Source organism: Calypte anna, chromosome 3 (assembly GCF_003957555.1).
Source record: "Calypte anna isolate BGI_N300 chromosome 3, bCalAnn1_v1.p, whole genome shotgun sequence".
NCBI classification, from domain to species: domain Eukaryota; kingdom Metazoa; phylum Chordata; class Aves; order Apodiformes; family Trochilidae; genus Calypte; species Calypte anna.
In genome coordinates this window covers 107,735,215-107,752,255 of record NC_044246.1, presented here as the reverse complement: position 1 = coordinate 107,752,255, position 17,041 = coordinate 107,735,215, and the positions used below count along the sequence as shown (strand labels likewise).

General features: G+C 44.1%; 1 protein-coding gene across 1 annotated transcript in view; it reads right to left on the bottom strand.

The window, feature by feature from the left end:
* Window positions 1-10,379: 10,379 nt before the first annotated feature.
* The window catches only part of KLHL29 (kelch like family member 29), a 391,937-nt gene continuing 385,275 nt past the window's right edge, over window positions 10,380-17,041 (bottom strand). The window contains exon 14 of the mRNA XM_030448709.1: window positions 10,380-10,838. Within this exon, the coding sequence (XP_030304569.1) occupies window positions 10,655-10,838 (184 nt within the window). The 3' untranslated portion in view covers window positions 10,380-10,654. The remainder of the gene's footprint in view (window positions 10,839-17,041) is intronic.

Sequence of the window (17,041 nt, the reverse complement as noted above, 5' to 3'; positions counted from 1 at the left end):
CATTTCTAGGTGAGTGATTTTTTTACAGTGATCACTTGCATAGTGAGTATATTTCAGCTGAACCCACTGCCAGTAAATAGCTGTCTACTACAAAATTCCATTTACTTTAGGAATGCGTTCAAGTTATGCTGCATTGAGCCTTACTTTAATAGTAGGGAAAATCCTTTTCCTTTAAAAATATGATAAGCTGTTGAGCTTTAAAATGGATTCGTCACTTTTAGTGGGATGTTAGCATAAACCTGGCCACATCTGCATTCAGGTTTGCTGATATGTGGATGCTGATTTGGAATAAATCTGCTCTCAAGTTTTGGGTGCAAAAGGTATTTTTGAGTTAAGCCATGTTAGAAGGCAGCTCACATTCAATTACATGATGGAGAGAAAGGAGGAGGTGGTTCAGGCTCTGCAGTTGGAGCATCAGTGCTGCAGAACTCAGGGTGTGTAGGGATACTGCAGAATTCAAGTGGTGTTTAATGCCATGGACTCCTCTCCATGTTTGTGTTCATTGAATCCTAAAATGTCAGGCTGGAAGGGACTTCAGGGATCATCTGGTCCAGCCCTTCCAATATTATTGTTTACATGAGATGTCTCAGCACCCTGTGGAGCTGAGACTTAAGTGAGGGCACCCACCCCTTTCCTTGGGAGACCATTCCAATGTCTGACTGTCCTCAGAGGGAAAAAATTTCCTCTGGTGTCCAGTTGGACAGAAGCAGCTTGTGCCCATTTCCCCTTTTTTTGTCCACGGGACTCCTTGTAAGCAGGTTGTAGTCTCCCTTTAAGTACTGGAACATCAATTAATGTTTTTCCCCTAACCCTTCTCTTTTCAAGGCTGAACAAGCCCAGTTTTTGTTGATTTCTGTCTCACAGCAGTCAGGAATTTGGCAGAGTATGTGAAAGAAATGTACAGGTCCCCAAGGCTGGGATAGCTGTTGGGAATGTCCACACCATTTGTGGGGCTCTCTGTTTGTTTGTTGTTTTGTTTTTTTTTCTTTCCTTCTTTTTCCTTTTTTCCTTCTTCTTTTCTGGAGATGAATTACACATTGTGATGAAAACCTCTTTGTCTCAACCTAAAACTTGAATTGTGCTGTAACCCAGAGATGTTAAAGCTGTGCCTGTCTGGATGTGGGAGTGTGTGCAAGGTGACTGGCTGGCTTTGGGGCTGTGTGTTGAGAGGAAGGAAAGACTTGGGGAGGTTTGAAAAGGGCTCTCTTTGAAATATTTCTTCAGCAAAGGAAGTTAAGCAGAGGCCAAAATATTCATCCTAGAAAATATGTTAAATGCTTACTAAATTAATTTGCTAAGAAATTGAGTCTTTGTGCTGTAGAGGAAAAGATAATGGTATCTTTAGTAAAGGAACTATTTCTCATCTCCAGAATTTTCTGTCTCCAGTTCTAAAAATCTTGAATTCTCTTGCTGACTGCATTATACCCTGTAGAATCCCTCTGTATGGAGGCTACCTGGAGGAGCAGCAATACCTGATTTGGGTGATAGGGAAGGACGAATTACCAATCTGTTTTTTGTTTCTAATACGATTCTGAAATCAGTTCTGAAGGGATGTTTACAGCATTCAACAATGTTACAAAAAGTTTAGTAAGAGATAAAGGCAATACAATGTGAGTAGTCACAGAATCACAGAATCAGCCGGGTTGTGAAGGAGCTCTGGGATCAAGTCCAACCCCTGATCCACTGCCCTGTGGTTCCCAGACCGTGGGACTGAGTGCCACATCAGTCTCTTTATAAACCTCCAGAGATGGAGAATCCACCCCCTCCCTGGGCAGCCCATTCCAATGTTTGATCACCCTTTCTTCTTTTAGGAAGAAATTAGGAATTTCTTCCTAATTTCCAACCTAAACCTCCCCTGACAGAGCTTAAGTCCATGCCCTCTTGTCTTACTGGGAGCTACTTGGGAGAAGAGCCCGACCACCCCTCCCTGGCTCCAACTCAGGAAGTTGTAGGGAGTGATGAGGTCTCCCCAGAGCCTCCTCTTCTCCAGCCTCAACACCCCCAGCTCCCTCAGCCCTTCCTCACAGGACTTGTGTTGGATCCCTTCACAGCCTCCTTGCTCTTCTCTGGACCTGCTCCAGCACCTCAATCTCCTTCCTAAACTGAGGGGCCCAGAACTGGACACAGGACTCAAGCTGTGGCCTCACCAGGGCTGAGCACAGGGGCAGAATCCCTTCCCTGGACCTGCTGGCCACACTGTTCCTGACACAGTCCAGGATGCCATTGGCCTTCTTGGCCACCTGGGCACACTGCTGGCTCATGTTCAGCTTCCCAACTCCCAGGTCCCTCTCTGTCTGGCAGCTCTCAGCCACTCTCTGCCCAGCCTGGAGCTCCCCATGGGGTTGTTGTGGCCAAAGTGCAGGACCCGGCACTTGGCCATGTTGAACCTCATCCCGTTGGAATCAGCCCAACTCTCCAGTCTGTCCAGGTCCCTCTGCAGAGCCCTCCTGCCTTCCAGCTGATCCACACTCCCCACCCCCAGCTTTGAGTTGTCTGTGAATTTGCTGATGATGGACTCAATCCCCTCATCTAAATCATCAGTGAAGATATTAAACAGAACTGGGCCCAACACTGATCCCTGGGGGAAACCAATTGGATCAGCACCGTTCAGCACCACTCTCTGGTGGCCTCCAGCAGTTCTTAACCCAGCACAGAGTGCTCCTGTCTGAGCCCTGGGCTGACAGCTTTTTCAGGAGAATGCTATGGGAGACGGTGTCAAAGGCTTTGCTGAAGTCCAGGTAGACCACATCCGCAGCCTTCCCCTCAGCCACCAGGCGGGTCCCCTGATGATAAAAGGAGATCAGGTCTGTCAGACACGACCTGCCCTTCCTAACCCTGTGCTGGCTGGGTCTGATCCCTTGTCCATCCTGTAGGTGCTGTGTGATTGCCCCCAGGATAACCTGCTCCATAACCTTGCCAGGCACTGAGGTCAGGCTGACAGGCCTGGAGTTTCCTGCATTCTCCTTTCATCCCTTTTTGTGGATTGGGGTGACATTCACCAACTTCAACCATCTGGGATGTCCCCAGGGAGCCAGGACTGTTGGTAAATGATGGAGTGGGGCTTGGAGAGCTCTTCCCAAGCTCCTTCATCACCCTGGGGTGGATCCCATCTGGTCCCATAGACTTGTGAGGATCCAAGTGGCTCAGTCACATGTATGTGGCTATGAACATCAGTTTATTAATCAATTATTTGAATTATAAGCATGTAACACTGCATTTTCATGAAGCACTGGAGATACTATGGGTTTTAAATTAATGTCTGGCCTTTATATTGAGGTCAGAATGCTTGAAAGGCTTGGTCTGAAATATAAAGCATGTCCAGAAGGCTGAAAGCTTTTTTTTTTTTTTTAAATAAAAAGCTTTGTTTTCACAAGATTCAGAGGCCAGCCATGGAAGTACAAGCTGAGCATAAATTTTGCATCTTTACTGTTAATCTTCTCAATACATGAGAATAAATTTTGGAAATGGAAATGAGATGACACCTGATGATGGCACAAGTGTTCAGCAATTTGTCACAAAAATTTGGTTTTCATTCACAGAGAATTATGTCAGCAGAAAAATATGGCCTGTTCAATCTGATGCTGTGGCATGTGTGATTTAATCTCATGCATGCACTACGAACTTATGTAGAGCTTTTCAGTCTTTGCACAAAAGGCATCTGATACCCACCTGCAGAGTTACTACATCTGCCCTGCTCTTCAGGCTTTTCCTCATCAAGTAGTGAAGCTCATGGTTAGAAACAGGTGTCTTAATCCTCATTTTTTTGGTCTGGCTCCTACTTCCAGGCACTGCTTCTTCTCTTCCCTTCATGTTCTAGACTCTTCACACATAGATTATTTTTGCCCCCATGAAGAGACTAATGGACTGTGATTAAGTAGCCTCTCAGCCTTCCTTTTTCCTGACCAAAATGAGCTCTTTATGTCTTTCACTGCATTTTCTCCAGCCTTTAAGTCAATTTTGTGGCTCTTTTCTGCAGTGGGTCAATTTTTCAACATCTTTGAAGCAGTTGTTCACAGAGGAAATTGATGGGATACTCCAGCATTGGTCCCACCAGTGCCATATATAGAGCTAAAAATCACTGATTCCTACTCACTGTTCCCCTTTTTACACATTCGAAGATCAATTTAGTACATTTAGCCATGAAATTGGGCTGGGAGCTCTTGTTGCTTGAATCTTCTCAGCCTGGCAGCTTTCCATGATGCCATTCTCAAAAAGTTTTGTGTTAGTGGTCCCAGGCAGCAGAGGATCAGTCCTCATTCCCCTCTGCTCATCTCCATTTCCACAGGTCTGAAACCAGTGATTTATGTCACCTTTTTCCTTCAAGAACTTTGGAAGAAAAGGATTTCCTTATTAGAAATACTCAGATAACACCAAGTTGAAAATTACTTGAGGAGCTTAGATATTCCTCAATCTGCCTATTCTTAGCCTGTTTAATATTTACTGTTGGAATACTGTGCAGTGAGAAAGTTGAAGTATTTTGTCACACACTGTTGAAAATCTATTACCTTATCAATCAAATGTGTAATCCTGTCAGAGAATGCAATCAGGTTTGTGTGATACAGATGATTTTCTAGAAAATCATTGTATTTATTCTTATCTCTGATTCATTATCAGTTTAGTTAGATACCATCTCTCCATTTTTACTTGGGATTGATGCCAGGTGAATGCCCTGTTAATTACCCAGTCAATTCACTTGCCCTTTTGATAGCTTTCACATTATCAGCACTCTTCCTGAAATACCCACCTGTTATTAAAAATGAATGTCAGCTGGGCAGAGACTTCTGGGACTTCTGGAGGTGGTTGAGTGCTCAGTTACCTCCCGAATTCAAAACCATTTATCCAGAAGGGGAAGCCTGAAAACCCCTTCCTGGTGGTGGGTGGTCTGGATGTCTTCATCCCCATGGGGTATCTCTTACCAAAGAGGAAACAGAAATGTCACCCATTCCCAAGCACTCCCTGCCACATTTCCACTCTTCATTTTCCCTGGAAAGGCTCTGTGTGTGTGTGTGTGTGATTTGTATGTTGGAGTAAATAAACAGGCAGCATGCAGCAAAGCTGGGCACAGCTTTTTTGTATTTCAGCTGAAGCAGGTGAGATACAACATGGTGTTAACAAGCAAGGGAGTGCTGTGTTTGCTGGGCATGGAACTATTGAAAGATGAACTCCTATTTATATGGAAAGGGAGTGGGTACAGAAATTCCAGTTGGATTGGAAATTCAGACTTCCTTTGTGAGAGCAGAGTATTTTAACCAGGGTGTGGGGACTGTTTCTGGTAGAGAGCATAGTGCTCTCTCTATTCTTACTATAAAAAAAAAAAATAAAGCACTTGGTGCTTCACCTTCACTATTCAGTTTGTGGCTCTTTGATGTTGTCCACCAGCACAAGCACACTGTAATACCAATTAGGGACTGCTTAAAGTTCCCAAGGAGTGGAGAAGAATTGGTTCCTTCCTACCTGTAAGAGCTGTTATTTTTACAATCTGCTGTGTATTTTAATGAGGTGGGAAGAGCTGAAGCTTATGTGGGAGTGTTGCCAGTGGCTTCAATTATGTGTCTGCTCTTTAGCCATGAAAATGTGAGAAAAGGTCACCAGTGCTGGGTGACAGAGAAAGTCTGTGTATCGCCTTGGCTTTAAGTGATCTTCAGCTTAGCCCTGGTTGTCATCACAATTCCTAGTTCTGTATTAATTTCTTACAACCTACATGCTGAAGCTGCCTGTCAAGCAATTAAAAACACTGTTTTTTGTTTAATGCTTAGTGCTATTGTCTGGACAGGTCATGGAAGAGTCTCATCCCATTGCTAGTATGAATTTTGCTGTGTAAGATCTGGGATATAAACTCAGAAGGCAGAAGAAAATGCTGGTCAAAAATAACAGCTGGTGAAATAAAACCCAGCAGGCGGCCTTTCAAATCTTCATTTTATAGACCACCACTAATGAAAAATTCAGAGGCAGATTTGGCTTGGTGACAGCACTGGATCCTTCTTCTCCCAGGTAGTAACTGAGCCAAAACGTTTAATTTCATGTGTAAAGCTACTACTGATGGAAGCAGAATTTTGTTTAGGTAAAAGAAAATCAGAATTTGTTACTCTTTATGAAATCTGCTAGTTAAACAGGAATTACTGCATTCCTAAGTGTGTGTTATCAAAAGAAAAAAACCAGGGGTGACTAGCAAAGGGAGAGTCACCTTTAAGGTGGGCTGCCACTTTCTTTTTTCTTTCAAGTCTCCTGCAGCTTCAGACCACTCTGCTCTGCTTGTGATGCTTGCAGAGCTGAGCTAAGGAGCCCGTGATGGCAGCTCTGGCTTTCCTGAATTCTAACCTCAGTGAGTGTTTAATCATGCCTCAAACAAATTGGCTTTTTGGAGGAAAAACCGTGTTTCTGTTCTGGTATCACTGTCCAGCTTAATGTAATGAGTGATGGAAACGCTGTGTCTGGGACACATCCATCTGCTTCCCTCCAGACCATTTTTGTTCTGGCTTATCCTGCAGTCTTCAGTTATCAACCCAGAACACTCACTGATAGGAACTTGCTGCTGCCTTTCCTTACGTGCTGGCATCTCTACCTCAGCCCAGAGCATGTTTCAGCTCCTGTTTTTGAGACAACTTGAAATGGGAAGGAAGGCATTAAGGGGTGAGCTTAAGGGTCTCATCCAATTTTAAAAGCATGTATTAGTGTGACAAGTTGTAAAAATGTCACAGTGGATACGGAGTTGGTGTCTTCCTAGGGACCTGACACACAGCCCTGACTGGATGTGCTGTTTGCAGGTTTATCCCCTCCCACCCCTTGACTTTTAAGTCACCTTTTCCAGCTGGTGCCAGGCAGACAGTGTGGTTCTGAGACCTTGAGATTCGAGAGAGCAGAGAAAAGCTTCGGGCTCAGTTCTCAGTTCCAGAGACTTCCTTCACGAGAAGCCAGGTGGGTGGGTAAAGAACCTGAAGCAGTTTGTGCCTTTGCTGTCCCTGCTGATTAAGCACAATGATATTCCTGAAGCCAGGCAGCAGGGCAGGCTCCAGCTCCCATCCCAGCTCATCCCTGCAGCTGTGGGAAGTGGGTGCTCCTGTGTGTGTGCCTGGGCCCCACCAAGGGCAAGCTGAAGTGCAGTGAATGCTCTAATTAGCTTGTTCCAACTGCACTCTGTGATGCTCGGCCTGAACACCTACCTGCAGTTAATTAAAAGATGGGGTTGCTGAGGTTTTATTAGTATGGTGTGTTTGCCACTAAATGAAATGATGGGAAGAAAGCAGGTGACTGGTGCAGACTGTCAGAGGGAGGTGATTACCAGTGAGCATCCCCCTTTGGAGATCACTCTCTTCCCCAGGTGAGCCAGGGGAGAGTCAAACCCGTGAACAAAAGAGTTTTTATCATTATTAGGCTGCTGAGCCAACCTGTCCCCTGAATTTCTTACAGCTTTCTTCTTAAAGCTGTTAAGAAGAAAAATCTCTGAGCAGATATGTGCACATGATTCATTTGGCAAAAGCGCTCATCCAACTTCCCAGAGGGAAGCTAAAATAATTTCCACATACAAGTAAAGCAAATAGCCTGTGTCTTGCTCATCCTACCAAGTATTATTGACTAGTGCTGAGTAAGAGATCTTTGCAGAGCGCTGATAAAAGGTTGGCAATTCATTCCACCTGGGCTGGATTATTGCAGCATTGTTATGTAACACTGAATTACAATTTTTTTTTTTTTTTTTTTAGTGATCTTCACAGGCTGTTCAACCCGAGCCACTAAGCCTAAACTATAATGTTTTAAAAGTGTGATTTAGGCTCTTAAATACTTGCGTAGATGTTCTCTCTAAGAACTGGAGGCAATTTCAATATATATCAAATTTTTCTTTTTAATGTGTAGAACAGATATTACTTCCTAAGATCCAGCTGAAATGGTCCACTGCAGTGGTGTCTGAAGTTAGTTATACCTGGCTCATCTTTGTTCCATATCCAGTTTTACAGCCACCAGATGACACCCTAATGGCACAGCAAAGGAACCAGGAATGGCTGCACTTAGGTGCTCCTTGAGAGATGCACCCAGTGAGTTCCAGAGCTTCTGCCCTGGGCATGGAGGAATTTGACCACGGGGCCAAGGTGGGTTTCATCTTGAGACATTGCAGCAACACTGCAGTACAAATCCTAACTTCCTATTAAAACTAAACACATAAAAGAAGAAAAAAAAAACCCCTGTTTTATCAATGTATTTTACAAGATAGTTCCTTAAACCATCTTGAGCCCTTTTGTGCTTTACCTATAAGTAAGTTTGGGCAAACAGATAAACAGACTTGTTGAATACAATCCAAAAATAATTTCTAAAATTTTTTTTGGAAACAAGAAGTTCTTTGGAAGCTACTGAGCAATTAAATGTTTAGCCACACACTTTTGGATTTGCAAAAGAAGCTGTCTGGCTGGAATGAACACAGTGTCATCCGTGGCTGGGGTGAAACCTGAAGTCACTGATTATGCAGTGTTGTTTCTTGGTCAGTTGTGACAAAATTAATCCAATCTGAATGCTGAATCTAGATCTATAAATATATTTATTATAATATAACAAGAACTTAACAGTAAACATAAACTATATACAATACCATTACAGATAACCCTGTTTTTATTCACAGAAATAGCCAGTTTTGTTCCAGTGTGAGAAATGAAGAAATAAGCTAAACTGGAAATGTTGAATGTGTTTAGGTCTTGTTGACAGGTAGCACCTCCTTTGGAGGTAGACACACACCAACACTAAAATAAGTCCTGCCCCAGGCAGTTAGAAAATTGTGCTCCAATCTTTAGGTTCACACTTGCACCCTGTTTGACATAAATACTTTAAATGACATACTAGTATATTATTTTGTTGTGCTTTTTATTTTTCTTTTAAAGAATAAATAAAACAAATGCATAACAAAGGCTGGAACCTCACTGTCAAAATGAGAGACTTGAGTCACCCTAGAGCTTGACTCTGCTGACTTGAGCACTTTTTCTTTAAATACTGCAAGATACAAATTTTTTTTTTAATTTTATAAATGATTATTAATAAAATAAGATGATTAGCTAACCATCTGCATTGATTACCCCAAAGCTGTAGTCAGACCTCCCTCTGTATAAAAAGGCCAGCATATTTGGTATGAAATGTGGCTAGATATTGACTTAATTTAAGAGCTCACACACACCCTATCTAGGACCCTCCTTGAATTATTGGCATGGCATTTGGGATTTGAGTCTGCAAAGGCAAGTATGGCAACTTTTTTCCTTCTACTTTGAAAGAAATCTAGCAATCCTTAGCTTGGGGTTACCTCCTATTTGTGAATTTTAAGATACTTTCCCCTGCCCCCTCTGTGTTACCCAGTTTCCCATTTGATCCCTTAATGTATAAATTTATAAAGAATTTCCACATCACAATGCTCTCTGGATAGACAATATTTTAATATATATAAAAATATAACCCCTGTGCTGTGCATATACTTACAACTCTACATAGTAATCACTTTAAGTCTCTTATACTGGACTTAAGTCTATGCATTTTTTTTTTCTACCATGGGATTTAAACTCATGTGTTTAAAATCTGTAAATAAGAGAAGCATGAGGTTTCCACACCTATGGGGAAACTTGTAAAAATAAAATAACAAAAACTTCTCAGACTTTACATTAACGATAGTGGTGTAAATCCCAACAGAAGGATTTTGGTTGAGAGTCAGAACTGAGTGCATAGCCACACCAGGAGCCATCTTCTCCATTTGATGAACACGTGGAAATCCCACCCTCTGCTGTGTGTTTTAATGGGATTCCAATCATAAGTGAAGAGTGGGATTATCAGGAGGATGCCTCTGGAATCAAAACTGATTTCATTCGGAAAGCAAACGCTGCCAAGTCCACTCATCAGCAGAACCTGGGAGGAAAAGGTTTAGAAGCCCCCCCCTAACTGTGGGCATGGCCACAAGTGCCCACACAAGTATCACCAGGAGCAGAAACTCACCCAGCCCAACATACATTTTTTTTTTTTTTTCCTTTTACCATTTTACAGAGAATTCATTACCAATGGCTGTTTTTCTTCTCCTAGTCACCACCTCACCCCTCCCTCCTGGGCTCTGTGATAGAGAATTGAAAGATTTGTTTGATCTGATGGAAGACTGACATCAACGTAAGCCATCTGTCACACAAGATTTCTCTCAGTCATTGGTACTGAAAAGCACATATTTGTTAAAAACAAATGTAGGAATCAAAGTGGTAAGGACACTTTGACCTTTCAAATAGACTGATGCCTAAAGTGTAATAGTAAAACTAATTTGCATGGTTATTTTAAGAATCAAGCTTGAGCTGTAAAGTAAAATGCAGATTTTTTTTTTTTTTTCCTCTCTTCCCTGGCTTAAAAAATATGTGAAATTCTATTGCACCTGGGTTGACCAAAAGCTGACGTCCAGAACAAGTGCCACTATAACATCTAGTGACACCCTTGTATTATTAAGTTACAATATCTTACATAGCACGGAGCTCTCTGCTCCTTGTTCACCAAAAGGTGAGGATGATTTTTCTACATTCAATGTAGACACTAATCAAGACTTTCGAGCAGTTATGTTCTCTGGCTGGCTTGGCTGCTTTTGTTCCTTAAGTAGTAGTGTTCTTCTTGCCTGCTTCCAACAGGTTCAAAGAGTTCTCCATCCAACTCCTGGGGCACATCACCCACTCTGAATGTATTTCTTGATGACCACGCAGCCGTGTCGGAAAACGGGGCAGGGCATGTTTGGTAGGAGTGTCCATGTGTTTGTTTTGGGGTCGTAGGCTTCCATGTTTCCCAGGGCAGGTCCTTCGCTGCTAACGATCCCACCAGTGGCATAAATTTTTCCATCCAGAACCACAGCACTGTAATTTATTCAATAATTTTTTTTTTTAAAAGAGAAAGTTTTAGTTAGTCTTGTTATACAAAAAAAATTTAATTTTTAGGCTTTGAAAAACCCCCATCTTTTGCAACACGGGATGAACTATGAAGACACCTTTTATTCTTGACTATATAAAGCTCTGTGGGCATTTTTCTTCCCCCACCTTTTCTCCCTCACAAATCAATCATTTTTTTTTTTTTTTTTTTTTTTTTTGTGTGTGTTCCTACCAGGTACATCAATGTTGTCTCTGATTTCAACAACAGAGATTAGAAACAAGTAAGATGTTTCTCCAGCCCACATCTGAGATCTGCAGGGGGACAAAGCATTCCCGTGACACCACAAACATGCAAAAGCAATCCTGGCATTTTGGGGTCCCTGACACCTTGGTTGGACTAAATCCTTGAGTCAAGTTACTCCTGTTATTATCAATAAATGCTGCAAAGTGAGGAGGGGGGAGGGGGGTAACAAAGGAAAAAAAAAACAAGAGAAAAAAACCCCAAACCATGACAAAAAATGCTTTGAATGCTCTGAGGACACTTCCATGGTGATGCTTTGGCACAGGAGGTTGAAGGTCCTGCTGCCTTGTCCTCCTTGTGCACCCAGGGGGGTGGCATCAAGTGGAAACCCAACCTGGGGCAAGTAAATCTGATGGATGGGGCTGTCCAGCTAAGGGCCTGGCAGGGGAGCTACACGTTGGCATCTAAAGAAGAAAAAAGAACCTTATTTCTTTTTTAATAGGAAAGTTTTTGACTTCAGGTATCTCCTGCAAATTGAGGATGAGGCTGGGCTGATCTCATGGTCCATAGGCTCTTGGTAGGAGGGAGGTGCATAAGTGGGGAAGGTATTTGAAAGGAAAATTGCTCTTTGGCCTCATCTCTTCCTCCTTTCACTTAAGCCCTACAGCAACCATGCACAGGCATGACACTCACTTTGGGTTAATGATGTCAGAGCTGAGGGACTGGGCTCTGTGTGTGTATTTGGAGTGGGAAAAGACCGTGCAGGGCTGCAATGTTCTATCTGCTGCCACTGCCCAGGGGAAACCCAGTGAGGGGGTGACTGATTTTCAGCTGCTGGGAAGCCTGATTTCCCAACCTCGTTCAGAGATATTAAGTTGGATGGGGTTGGCGTTGGCTTTTCTGGTGGTTGGATCCCGTCCAAGAGCAGTCAGTGGATGGTTGTGTAAGGAAGGAAAATGGGGAGTTGAAGAGTGTGCACACACCAGAGGACAGCAGGGATAAATAGAGAGAGGGGGAAGATAAATTAATTGCAGGCAATAAGGTGGCTGGTATCTAAGAAAGTGGAGAAGGGCAGTGATGCTGTAGGCTTGGTAAAACTGATTTCTTCTGGCTAGTTTTGGAGCAGTGGGAAGAAGGATAAAAAGTGAGAAAGGCAAAAGATAGAGCCCTGGAAGACCCAGGATCAACTGAGACTTAAGTGGAACTGATAAAGCCACACATTCCTGAAAAACACAAAACTCTGATGTCCTTGTGGAGAAGGAGAGCCTCAAGTTAAAAATAAACCCACAGTGACAACAGTGAGGACTCAAATAAGCCCAGTCCCTGGGTACTGCCAGGAAATAGGAAATAATGAGAATCTTGTCAAAATAACTGGTAATCTGAAAGGAGGAGGAAGCAGAGAGAGAGACTTGAAACACTTTATTAGAGCCCATTCACAAATCAGCAGGGCTGGATGATGCATAGCCCAGGGTCCTAAGGGAGTTTGCTAATGAACTTACTGAACCACTGGTAATTATTTCTGAAACGTCAGGGAGAAATAGGGAAGAATGAGGACTTGAGTAAAGCAAGTGTCATTCTGTGACAATGAGCCCACCTCTGAAGGGGACAGAGGTGGTGGCAGAGAGGCACTGCCTGGCAGGGACTGCTGCCAGGGCTGAGGTCCCTATGGCCAAAGGGGAGTAGAGGTGGCAGGACAAGAGCACCCAATAAATCAGACAAATGTGCAAATTAAACCATGCTTTAGGAATTCAATTATTTGTTGGGTGTTGGGAAGCCCATCTCCCACATCTCTGTACTGGACAAGACGTGCTGGGAATTGCAGTTTGCAATATCCAGCATGAGGAGCAGGGAGAATGGTCCCACCCCATGCTGAAACAGTTCCCATGTGGTGGAGGGGCTGCTGACACCATCAGGATGAGAGATTAGAAATGAAACCACGGGACAGTGGTTGCTGTTTGTGTTTCACTTGGTTCTCTTAGCAGTGAAGCTGAAGGAGATGGAAGTTTATTTGAGTTGGGGTAGGGTTTGGGAAGTGCCAGGGGGACGTGAGTTCAGTGTTAGAGATGGACTATGCCACAGAACAGCTTTGCTGCCTTGGTTCTCTAATGAGAAGTGTTCAGTCATTAAAAAAAAATAAATCACATAACAATAAATCACATAACATTGGCTTGATCCAAAAAGCCCAAATGGTTGAATTTAGCAGCTATGTTGGGTGAAGTGCAAAAAAACAGAAGAAACTCCCCCCAGAGAAGAAGAGATCCCCAGGAGAGATCTGGCTGCAAAATTACCAAAAATGGGAAATTATAAGAGATGTTAGTGTGGTGCATGGAGCTCCATCAGTGCTGGTGATCAAAGTTCTCAGCTGAGTTTTAATTCACTGATGTAGATACCCTGGTGTAGATGGCAGCACCTCACACCAGGAGCTTAGAGCCTGTTACCTACTGTGTAACACTGCTCGTTACCCAAGGAGCCTGCTCTGGGAAGAGCATTTGATCTTAGGGGAAAAATGGGATTCACAAAGGGGGGGATCCTGTGTCCTTTCCATCTAAGCTGCAAGTGACCTTGGGAACAGAAGCTAAGCAGCCACCAGCCCTTCCTGGCTGGCTGTGGCTGTGACCCCTGGCCACAAGTGCCCACTGTCCCCTTGGGCACCTCGTGTCAGGGCTCTAAACTGAGACATGGGTGCTTCACAAATTCCTCTCTAGTGTCTTGGCTGCCCACATTTCTTCTTGTAAAGCCTCCTCTGTGGCAGAATTAGTAGCAGCCACTCTAAGCCAGAGCTGCTGCCACTGTCAAGCAGCTGAGGAGCCAAGGGTTGGGGTCCAGGTTCCTCCTCAGCCCATGCTCTGGATGAGGGGTTACAGCTGGAGGGCAAATTTTGCTTCAGTTCTTCAGCACCTGGGCTATGGCACAGGAAGAAATTCCTGCCTGGTGGCTGGGAGAAGCAGCCTCAGTACTGGTGCCTCCCATCACCGCGCTAATGCCTTGGAGAGGAAATGGATGCTGAAATCCAGCCTCTGAAAGACAGTGTGGAATTTAAATGATGATGAGAGTACTTTCTGCCTCCTCTGTGTGCAATTCCCATCAATGAGATAAGGCACAGCCCTGCACTCAGGAGTCACAGCTGAGGTTAAGGCAGTGAGCTCCTGCTAAACACAACCAGGCAGTGCTAAGTGGGCACTGAGATGTGCAGGGGACTTTGGAGCCATTCAGGCATCTCCAGGCTAACGTGGCAGGTAGGTACTTAAGATAAATTAGGAATTTAGTCCTAGACTGCTGCTACTTTGCACTGTGAGGACAATCACTGCTAATTTCTGGGACCTTAGGGAATAGGAAACTCAAGTGGGCTCTAAAACCTTGAGGAAAGTGAGTAGAAAGGAGTCTGCTCATTGCTCTTTCTTCATTACTGTGACAGTATTTCTTGTCTCCCCCTCCCTTCCATCCCATCAGCTGTAAAAACATCGTTACCAAGGCTGACGTACAAAGAAAGAAATAATTACAATAATTAGGATGTGAGTTTATTGCTCGATGCCATTAATCCTGGGAGATAAAATGATTACAGGCTGTCAGGTCCTGGGAAGGGAGGGAGGAAGGGAGGAAGTTCTGAAGTTCTGTGCTGCAGATCCTGGCTGCAGGGACACAACCCCCTGTGGCAGCATTGGGAGCAGTCAGACCCCATCTCTCCAGCAGCACACCCAGGGTGAAGGCAATGGGTGTCAAAGTGGAGGTCACTTCATCCACTCCTTCCAGGAAAATTTGTTTCAGCACTTTGCTAATTATTACCTGGCAGGTTAACGACCCTGGTTCCTACCTCCTGGGTAAGTACTGTGAGTCACCAGAGAGGCTTCACCTAAAGCCCTGCAGGTGACACCCCCTCACCCCCCGAAGTGCCAGGGTCCCCATCATTGTCCAAATCATCATCAGGGGCAGAGGATCACACTGTGACTGTCCCCCCAGTACTGCCACTGCTGCTCCAGGCCATCTGCTGACCTCCAGGAAGCTGTGAAGCTGTGAATCACATTCCTAGGAAAATCCCAACAAAGGTGAGGTGTGCCAAGGACTGGTGGGGGGCCTGGTTATCCATGATGGGGGACCTGGTTATCCATGGTGGGAGTGCTGGTAATAATCTGCACACCTTTTAAATCCCTGCCTATCCACCTTACAGTCCTTCCTAAGCCTCAGCAAACAGGTAGCAGAGAAGATCCCACTCTGGATATTAAAGGACTTGATGGAGAAAGGCAGTCCCTAAAATATAAAATCATAGAATAGCCCAGCCTGAAAGGACCTCAAAAGATCATCTGGTCCAATCTTTCCTAAGAAAAAGACACCAGAGATGATTATCTGGCACCCTGTCTAATCACATCTTGAAAACGATGGGGACTCCACCACATCCCTGGGGAGGCTGTTCCAGTGGATGGTCTCACTGTAGAAAAAAAAAATATCTTATTTTGAGATGAAGCCTCTCCTGGTGCAACTTGTGTTGCCTCTTTTCCACGTGGTCCCTTGTGAAGATAGAGCCTCCATTCTCCTTGTAGGTGCCCTTAAAGTGTTGGAATACTACAGGCTGAACCCTCCACCTTTCACTCAAAAGTGTCTTAGAGTGAAAGTCTCCTGATGGGCAGTAATTAAGAAGCAACGCAAAGCAGAGGATGACACTGCCTCTTTTCTCTGGTGTTTTAGAGCCAAGTGCCTGGAAGATCCTGCCACAGTCGTGATGGCTAGATGTAGCACCAAGCAGTGAGACTACCAGCAAAGTTTGTTAATTTTTATTACTATTATTTTAAAATTTCCTGCTGAGTCCTGAAGATCACATCAGCTATAACAGGAAATGTTAGAAAGGAAAAAAATTAAATCCTGTATTGTAATGTCTAGGGTTGCAAAAGAGATTTGAAACTATAGAATTAGCATGTTGTTTGAATTCCCTGAACCTTTCCATCTTCCGAGTCCACAAAGCTCCTCTCCCCTCCTCAGTCCTGCCTATGCATGCACATGTGCTCACTAATTTATTTGGCACAGTTCCATAAATCTTATTAAATATTATCTGTTAGATAGACACAGAATCTGCTTGGAAGAAGAAAAAAAAATCCCTGCATTTATTAGTGGATGGATTTTCTTCCTGCCCTAAGATTTCAGGAGGGCTTTGCTGGAGGTAGAACTGACTGATGCTCATGCAGTAAGTGCTGGGATAAGTGAAGCCTGAGGGGTACCAGCTCCTCTGGGAAGCAGCTCCATGCAGGACAAGGCAGTGCTGAAAGTGCCCTGGAAGGCTGTGCTTAAATTGGGAACCTTTCCCTGCACCCTGCATGGTGGCTTGCAACACCCACGTGAAAGGCATCACCGGGGGGTGCTGCTCAGGGTGCCAAAGCAATGTCCTGAGTTTGGTAGGGGTGCTGACAACCTCTGTGGTCATTTGCAGTCAGGTTGGCAGCCAGGTTGTTATGTTTGAGAGAGCTTGAGCTCGGGTGGCCGTGTTTGTGCTGCCAGAGGTGTCATCTCTACAATGAGATAGATAAATGAGGGTCCAGATTAGTCATGGTCAATTAGGAGGATATCATGCCACTTCTTGGAGCAGGGTTATTAGTGTGGGTGTTCTGGCCAAGCTCCAGGTATATTCTCCTCTATTCCATGAGCACTATTCCTTGCTAATGATCCAAAGCCATCATGTGGCATCGTTACTTGTTGCTGAAAACCAGCAATGTTTTATTCCAAAGTCCATCACACATCAGTAATGGCCTGAGTGCTCTGGCTGTATCAGTTATGCTTTCCTGCACACTGAAATCCTTTATCACAAACTGCTACAGAAATTATTGCTATTAGTCTGGTACTGCAGTTCTCATCTGCTGCCCATGGATCACGGTCCCAGACATGCAACTCCTTCCAGGTATGCTGGAAGATTTTGGTTTTCCCTTCTGGACCACAAACACTTCCAGCTGCAAATGCTGCTTGCTGA